The sequence below is a fragment of the Ylistrum balloti genome, unplaced genomic scaffold, assembly GCF_031769215.1.
Source record: "Ylistrum balloti isolate Yb309-2 unplaced genomic scaffold, AGI_CSIRO_Ybal_v1 Utg371774, whole genome shotgun sequence".
Classification (NCBI taxonomy): Eukaryota; Metazoa; Mollusca; class Bivalvia; order Pectinida; family Pectinidae; genus Ylistrum; species Ylistrum balloti.
Window position 1 is genome coordinate 61,771 of NW_026782888.1, and position 9,862 is coordinate 71,632.

The following is a 9,862-nucleotide window of genomic DNA, read 5'->3' on the forward strand; positions in this document are numbered from 1 at the left end:
CAGTCCTGACTTTGCCTTGCCCTGTATCAATCTGATTGATTCTCTGTATTTCTGTAGACAGTCCTGACTTTGCCTTGCCCTGTATAAATCTGATTAATTCTCTGTATTTCTGTAGACAGTCCTGACTTTGCCTTGCCCTGTATAAATCTGATTGATTCCCTGTATTTCTGTTGACAGTCCTGACTTTGCCTTGCCCTGTATCAATCTGATTGATTCTCTGTATTTCTGTAGACAGTCCTGACTTTGCTTTGCCCTGTATAAATCTGATTGATTCTCTGTATTTCTGTAGACAGACATTCCTGACTTTGCCTTGCCCCATATCAATCTGATTAATTCTCTGTATTTCTGTAGACAGACAGTCCTGACTTTGCCTTGCCCTGTATCAATCTGATTAATTCTCTGTATTTCTGTAGACAGTCCTGACTTTGCCTTGCCATGTATAAATCTGATTGATTCTCTGTATTTCTGTAGACAGTCCTGACTTTGCCTTGCCCTGTATCAATCTGATTGATTCTCTGTATTTGTGTAGACAGACACTCCTGACTTTGCCTTGCCCTGTATAAATCTGATTGATTCTCTGTATTTCTGTAGACAGACAATCTCGGCTTTGATCCACAATGATTTGACTCAAAGTTTCTTTCATGAACACATTAGTTACAAAAGTCAGTACTATTGTATCAAGCAGAATAATATATAGCCACCCTTCAAATTCTGAAAAGAATGTTATGAAATGACATCAGTTTTAACATCAGTTCATATTTTTATGAAGTGATGTTAATTTTTGAAGAAATATTACACTGTTGCATTTTCATTTTTGTTTATTTTATATTACAAGTAAAAGACTATGTAAATTTTGAAAGTAATATTGATATCTTTACATCATATTGACAAGAATATTGTGATATGAAGTCCATTGATCTCTATCTCTTGTCATCAGAAAATGTTGACTTTTCAAAATTATTTTGTCCATGGACTTTCTGTCAGTCCATCGAAATCTGTAACACTTTTTCTCCAGGACTATCAATAGGATATTCTTGTTATATTTAAAGATCTTTGGTTTACAACCTGTCCTTTGTATTGTCATCATCATGACTGTACTCGTAAGCTATTATTTGGGGAGATTTCCTCTCGCAGTCATTCAAACTTGGTTGGCTTATAATCACTTTGATATAAGGCAGTCTTGTTTGTGTGATCCCAACATCTTCTGGTGTATTATTCAAATCTTTAATTCATAAACAATATTTGCTGTCATTATTTCTTGAGATATTTCACAAATTGCAATGGCATGCAGCCATCTTGAATTTGACAATGAAAGTTTGTTATCACCATTTCTTGAAAAGTACTGGATAGATCTTTCTCAAATTTCATATGTATCTTCTCCTTGTCCCCAAGTTGTTCCTTGTGGATTTTGGACTGATCAGAAAAAAAACCAGCCAAGAGAAGACCATCTTTGATTTGACAAATATCATTGCAGCTGTTTTTGTACAGGAATTTTTAAATGTCATATAATTAAGAGTAAGGACAGAGGATGGAAGGAATAGATATATAAGAAGGAAAAAATCCACAAAGAAAAAATGAATATCAAGCAATGATGACCACCAAGATTCCTATCGAATTTTATTTTCAGTATTGAAGTATTTTTTGAGATTTTTTGTTTTAATGGTTCCTTGATGTACTTTATTATCACGACATCTTCACGATATTTTCTTGGTTAAGGATGTCAAATACAGATACATGTATTCCTCCATCCCACTCACAAGTTGAGATTAGACTCCTTCACTTTTCCAGACACCAATTACAACAAACTCAAACTTGTATCTTAAAACATGTATTGTTTCAGTAAGACAACACTATTTGTGAAACACTCAATCAACACAAATGAAGAAATACAAAAAATAAGATTTACTGGGCATATATATCAGATAACATGTTATAACAACAGGTAGAAATATCAGATATCATGTTATAACAACAGATAGAAATATCAGATAACATGTTATAACAGGTAGAAACATCAGATAACATGTTATAACAGGTAGAAATATCAGATAACATGTTATAACAAGTAGAAATATCAGATAACATGTTATAACAAGTAGAAATATCAGATAACATGTTATAACAGATAACATGTTATAACAGGTAGAAATATCAGATAACATGATAACATGTTATAACAGGTAGAAATAACAGATAACATGTTATAACAAGTAGAAATATCAGATAACATGTTATAACAGGTAGAAATATCAGATAACATGTTATAACAAGAGGTAGAAATATCAGATAACATGTTATAACAGGTAGATATATCAGATAACATGTTATAACAAGTAGAAATATCAGATAACATGTTATAACAGGTAGATATATCAGATAACATGTTATAACAAGAGGTAGAAATATCAGATAACATGTTATAACAAGAGGTAGAAATATCAGATAACATGTTATAACAAGAGGTAGAAATATCAGATAACATGTTATAACAGGTAGATATATCAGATAACATGTTATAACAAGTAGAAATATCAGATAACATGTTATAAAAGGTAGAAATATCAGATAACATGTTATAACAAGAGATAGAAATATCAGATAACATGTTATAACAGGTAGATATATCAGATAACATGTTATAACAAGAGGTAGAAATATCAGATAACATGTTATAACAGGTAGAAATATCAGATAACATGTTATAACAGATAGATATATCAGATAACATGTTATAACAGGTAGAAACATCAGATAACATGTTATAACAAGTAGAAATATCAGATAACATGTTATAACAGGTAGAAATATCAGATAACATGTTATAACAAGAGATAGAAATATCAGATAACATGTTATAACAGGTAGATATATCAGATAACATGTTATAACAAGAGGTAGAAATATCAGATAACATGTTATAACAAGAGGTAGAAATATCAGATAAAATGTTATAACAACAGGTAGAAATATCAGATAACATGTTATAACAAGAGGTAGAAATATCAGATAACATCTTATAACAGGTAGATATATCAGATAACATGTTATAACAAGTAGAAATATAAGATAACATGTTATAACAGGTAGAAATATCAGATAACATGTTATAACAAGAGGTAGAAATATCAGATAAAATGTTATAACAAGAGGTAGAAATATCAGATAACATGTTATAACAGATAGAAATATCAGATAACATGTTATAACAAGAGGTAGAAATATCAGATAACATGTTATAACAGGTAGAAATATCAGATAACATGTTATAACAAGAGGTAGACATATCAGATAACATGTTATAACAGATAGAAATATCAGATAACATGTTATAACAAGAGGTAGAAATATCAGATAACATGTTATAGCAAGTAGAAATATCAGATAACATGTTATAACAAGTAGAAATATCAGATAACATGTTATAACAGGTAGAAATATCAGATAACATGTTATAACAGGTAGAAATATCAGATAACATGTTATAACAGGTAGAAATATCAGATAACATGTTATAACAGGTAGAAATATCAGATAACATGTTATAACAAGGTAGAAATATCAGATAACATGTTATAACAGGTAGAAATATCAGATAACATGTTATAACAGATAGAAATATCAGATAACATGTTATAACAGGTAGATATATCAGATAACATGTTATAACAAGAGGTAGAAATATCAGATAACATGTTATAACAAGAGGTAGAAATATCAGATAAAATGTTATAACAACAGGTAGAAATATCAGATAACATGTTATAACAAGAGGTAGAAATATCAGATAACATCTTATAACAGGTAGATATATCAGATAACATGTTATAACAAGTAGAAATATAAGATAACATGTTATAACAAGTAGAAATATCAGATAACATGTTATAACAAGTAGAAATATCAGATAACATGTTATAACAAGAGGTAGAAATATCAGATAACATGTTATAACAGGTAGAAATATCAGATAACATGTTATAACAGGTAGAAATATCAGATAACATGTTATGATATGTTTTATATATATCACTCACTCAGATAACATGACATTATATAGAGTACCAGGAATGTACAATAGAACTCTGTATTAAACATTACTAAAATAGAACACAGTATACCAGATGATATTTAAATCATTGGCTGAGATCATGATCTTTATGATATTAATAGATATAAACTTTGTAAAGATCAACAAGTGTGTATATAAGAGTTGAACCAGCAGAGACATTTTACATACTGACATACATAATGATTGTCATCTTCAATAAACATATTTTGATTGGCTGAATACATCAATAAACATATTTTGATTGGCTGAATGCATTAAATAAACATATTGTGATTGGCTGAGAGCATCATTAAAGTTACATAATACTGAATAGTAATGTTTCATCATTAAATTCATTATCTCTGTTCTGATTGGATGATATTTGAAGTTTTGTCATAGTACATATCCCATCATGAAGTTTCACATCCACTTGCAACTGTAATCATTGCACTTCTTTGTAAACAAGTTTTTAAATATCATATTTTGCCTCCACCTCCAAAAATGAAGTGTAGTTAACAAAAGTGATTAAATAACGTGATACATGATTTAGAAAACACATCATGTATATGATACCTGTTTTTATTAATCATCAGGATAAATTTCATGCCATGAACTACAAGTTTACATCTGTCATAACTGCCAAAGGTAACCTGTTTTTTAAACGTGTTCTTTTACTATAAAGATAAAACAAACCAAACACAAGTTACAGGTTACATTTGTCCAGAGATAAAAACTATTCAGGTTGAATGCAATAAGACCTTCAATGACAAATATGCTGGTGGAACACAAATAGGAAAATGTCAGGATACCCTCTACTGTGAAATGGAAGATTTTTGTGAAGAACAAATTACGTGATTTTCTTTACTAACATATGATTTCATTGATGCATAGTAACCACAAAACCTTGTGCTCAGTTGATATGTATTCTTAAATGTTAATCATTTCAAGATACAGGACAGATTCTGAATGGGACAAGGTAAAACAGAACAGACATGGCTGTACTGTCCACATGCCTCCCACAAAAAAACAGTGGCATTACAATGCAACCCTTTTAATTCTTAATCATGTCGCTAACATGTTTAAACATCTCCACAGGTCACAAGGTGGTATTGTATGACCACAATACACTGACCATACCCTGGTAGATGAAATTTATTTTGTGTCACTAACATGTTTAAATACCTCCACAGAAGGTCACAAGGTGGTATTGTATGACCACAATACACTGACCATACCCTAGTGGCTGAAATTGATTTTATGTCACTAACATGTTTAAACATCTCCACAGAAGGTCACAAGGTGGTATTGTATGACCACAATACACTGACCATACCCTAGTGGCTGAAATTGATTTTATGTCACTAACATGTTTAAATACCTCCACAGAAGGTCACAAGGTGGTATTGTATGACCACAATACACTGACCATACCCTGGTAGCTGAAATTTATTTTGTGCAGTTTATAAGAAATACTTCTATAAAAATCTGTTATATATAAACATCATATGTAAAAATAAAATAATTTATAATTAAGTGATCATACTACAAACATCAGTTATATATTGAGCTTTAGTTAAACTTTCCATAAAGGCCACCTGTATATAACATCCCATAGTAATACATATATAAAGGTCACCTCTCTTTAAAGGCCACCTGTGTATAACATGCCATAGTAATACATATATAAAGGTCACCTCTCTTTAAAGGCCACCTGTCTATAAAGGCCAAATGTGTCTGCTCCATTGAATGACCTTTATAGACAGGTTGAAGTGTAATAAACAGTTATAAATTATTTAGATAAACTGTCAGATTGCTGTTGACATTACTATGAAAGTATGTTTTCCTTTGGCAAAAGAATTTTACCTGCTAAGCGATACGGATTGTAGATTTGCTTCAAATCTTCAATGAAATGCTATGCATTGTGGTCAATTTTCACCCCTTCCCATTTGATGCCGTCAACTTTAGGTGGATAAAAGAATGACATGGGAAAGATGAAGTTCAACGCCCAATAATCTCCGAACACGGTACGAAAGTTAAAGTTTTTAGAGTTGGTATTTCTAACCGGCATTAATTTAGCCATTTCAAATGCTGTGTATCCTTTCGCAATAACAGTCATCTGAAAAGTGAAATATAAAAATCCAAAAGTTCCAAACAAGAATTCTAGATAGACTTGGCAAATCATCACAACAATATGGAAGGTAAGTGCTGGCCATCGACCAAACAGCCAGCGGTACATGGCAAATGGTGGAAGGAAATCTGTCCAGGACCAGCTGATAGGATAGTAAAATATCTGTAGGTATTTGTACTGGAAGTAACCACCAACCCATCCACACAGCAGAGCGTACAACGCTAGCACAGCAAAGTACCTCTGATTGTTCAGGCCAATACAGTTACCGACCATGAAGCAATGATGATCACGCTTCAATATACATCCTTTACAGAGGTCACAGTGCCACGATCGAGGGGGCATGTACAATTCGCATGTCTTACAGTAACGCCACCTAAGGCCTGAATCATCAGCATAGTGATCAGGCTCAAGGTCAACAGTCACTCCATTTTGAAAGGTGGAACGTGTCACATGATTCGAAGTTCTTAAGTGATCCTCTGTGTTGGAGGGATTTGATGACTGAATATTCTTGGGGACAGATGGATCACAAAGGATGACACAAAAATAGTTATACATGCCTTCAACAGTTCCAAGAATAACGAAGAAACTGAGAACATTACGAGTGCCTTGTGAGTAATCCTCAAACAAGTAGGGAATGATATAGTAAAGAAACATGAATAATTGGGATGGAGCTTCAAACGCCATCAACGATCGCATGATTATCTTCAGCGAATAATGATGGAACCTCAGTTTTTCTAGTTTCTCTTCTGGGTCTATCTCCACACTAACACTAGCCATGTTGGATCTGAAAAAGACAATGATAGATTGAGGATAATTTTTTCCTGTGTAATACGGTACTGTACATGGACCTGTTTTATATCTACATGTAAACAGTGAAATCTGTTTATACCACTCTCCAGACATGTGAACAGAAAACTCTGCAGTTATCTATTCTATATAATATTACTGGACAATGTTATATCTTCATGTAGTGATGTTAAATTAATCAAAGGTAAGGTCACTGGGTCAAACTGTCATTTCTTCATCAATATTTGAAAATGACGTCACATGACAGGATGTTGTCATCACCTCACAGGTCAAAAGTCAAGCAAAATCAATGAGGTCAAAAGCAAAATCAATGAGGTCAAAAGTCAAGCAAAATCAATGAGGTCTAAAGTCAAGCAAAATCAATGAGGTCAAAAGTCAAACAAAATCAATGAGGTCAAAAGTCAGGCAAAATCAATGAGGTCAAAAGTCAAGCAAAATCAATGAGGTCAAAAGTCAAACAAAATCAATGAGGTCAAAAGTCAAACAAAATCAATGAGGTCAAAAGTCAGGCAAAATCAATTAAATTAAGATATGGAGGTCACTGCATGCCTTGTTGACAGCATAATGAAGTAAAATTGACTAGATTTGCAGGACCTCATGTAGAGGTCAACAAACCACAGGTCAAGGTTAAATTTTTAACTGGCAAAATTTGCTATGGCATAATGATAAAACAAAATTGGTTGGAATGAATCAAGATGTATGATAGGGCAACATGCTGAGTTGATATTTTTTTGTCTCAGTGAAGAGAAAGTTTTATGGATGTAAAAAGTTTCTATGACCTTGTGCTTTTGTTTATCAAAAGTGCTTTCTGTTGTCAAAGATGTGGATAGCCAACATTGGTCAGTCTCCTGTAGATAATACCGGTATTCCTGTATAACATGAAAGAGTGTGGGACGAGGTCTCCAAACAAATGGAAGTTTGGGATGGGTCAATGATACTATGTACCATGATAATCTAAAAACATCATAAAACACAGTTTAGCCAAGGAAGTGCAGAAATTTTTTATTTATAAATAATGACACAGAATGAACATGACAACAGATGCTTAAACAATTTTCAAAAAAAAAAAAGATTCTGTACACTGTGGGAAAAAAATTTACAGTCAAATATATGGCACACAGATTCCTAGAGGTAAGTTACAGACAAATGCACTAATGGGGGTCAGAAACTGACAAGCAAAATCATACATAGGAAAACAAAATGGTACAGGTGAACCTCGTCATCCCAAATTCCTGTATCTCAAAACTCTGTTTGATTCAAAGCAAGTTGTTGGGCCCAGCCAAAATTCGTATCAAACATTTAAACTCAATTAACTGGAATACTCAGACATTTCAAAGTTTCCCAATAGCCTGCTGATGTTGACATAACGAGTTTCAACTGTTTATTATTTTCAAAACATGGCACACAGACAACTAGAAAAATAACCAACAAATTTACTGATGAGGATCAGAAACTGTCAAGAAAAACTACATTTCAAAAAAAGGTATACTATTTTAAAGTTACGGCACACAGACACCTAGAGAAATATCACAATTACTAACATATGTACTGAAGAGGTCCAGAAATTGACAAGCAAAACTACATTTCAAAAAAAGGTATACTTTTTTAAAGTTAAGGCACACAGACACCTAGAGAAATATCACAATTACATTACAAACAAATCTACTGATTGGGATCAGAAATTGATAAGTAATACTACATTTTAAAGATATATACTTTTTTAAAGTTAAGGCACACAGACACCTAGAGAAATATCACAATTACTAACATATGTATTGAAGAGGTCCAGAAATTGACAAGAAAAACTACATTTCAAAAAAAGGTATACTTTTTTAAAGTTAAGGCACACAGACACCTAGAGAAATATCACAATTACTAACATATATACTGTTTGGGATGAGAAATTGATAAGTAATACTACATTTTAAAGATATATACTTTTTTAAAGTTAGGGCACACAGACACTTAGAGATATATCACAATTACTAACATATACACTGAAGAGGTCCAGAAATTGACAAGCAAAACTACATTTTAAAAATGTTTATTTTTTTACAGATAAGGCACACAGACACGTAGAGAAATATTAGATTTATCAACAAATCTACTGATGAGGATCAGAAATTGACAAGCAAAACTACATTTAAAAAAAAGGAATACCTTTTTACAGTTGAGGCACACAGACACCTAAAGATATATCAGCATTACTAACATATGTACTGAAGAGGTCCAGAAAGTGACAAGTAACTATTTATTTCTGAAATCTAATTAAAGGCACATAGATCCCTGGAAAGATATTAGATTCACTGACAATTATTCAAATAGAAAAATTGGATATTGGATCTAAACAAATAGAAATAAAATTTGTTCTTTTAAAATATGGCACACAGATTCTCAGAGAAATATCAAGTTTGATAGCAATTTTACAAAATAATGGGATTTATATATAAATACCATGTAATACAGTCATATTTCTAACATCCAAAAATTTAGATTTACTGACAAATGCAAAACATAATGGTGAACACCATTTTTATCTTCAATTAGATTAGGCTAACATTCTGAAACAAATTATGGCACACAACTTCCTGCAAAATAACAGGTCAGAAATTGACAGATAAAAATATATTTCTAAAAACACACAACATAAATTCCTAGAGGATATATATATATTACAACTGTAAACTATTACGGGATTTGTAAACTTGCAAGTAAATTCATAATTAAAAAAATGGCACATTGTTTTCTAGTAATATATCACGTTTTCTGATTACTGTGTAAAGCAATGAAGACTGTAAATTGATAATAATGAATAAATTATATTTTCTGAACATGGCACATGTAGTCATTTCTACAAATTAAATGTGAAGACAATTAAA

At 31.8% G+C, this 9,862-nt stretch overlaps 1 protein-coding gene across 1 annotated transcript; it reads right to left on the reverse strand.

The window, feature by feature from the left end:
• Positions 1–5,960: 5,960 nt before the first annotated feature.
• On the reverse strand, positions 5,961–6,953 carry LOC132563590 (palmitoyltransferase ZDHHC20-B-like). The gene has a single exon (XM_060228329.1). It carries the CDS (start codon positions 6,951–6,953, stop codon positions 5,961–5,963), a length of 993 nt encoding a protein of 330 aa, XP_060084312.1.
• Between the last annotated feature and the right edge of the window lie 2,909 nt (positions 6,954–9,862).

Bases quoted from the DNA above. Each gene is read 5' to 3' on its own strand.
- LOC132563590 (XM_060228329.1), bottom strand. From the start codon at position 6,953: ATGGCTAGTGTTAGTGTGGAGATAGACCCAGAAGAGAAACTAGAAAAA.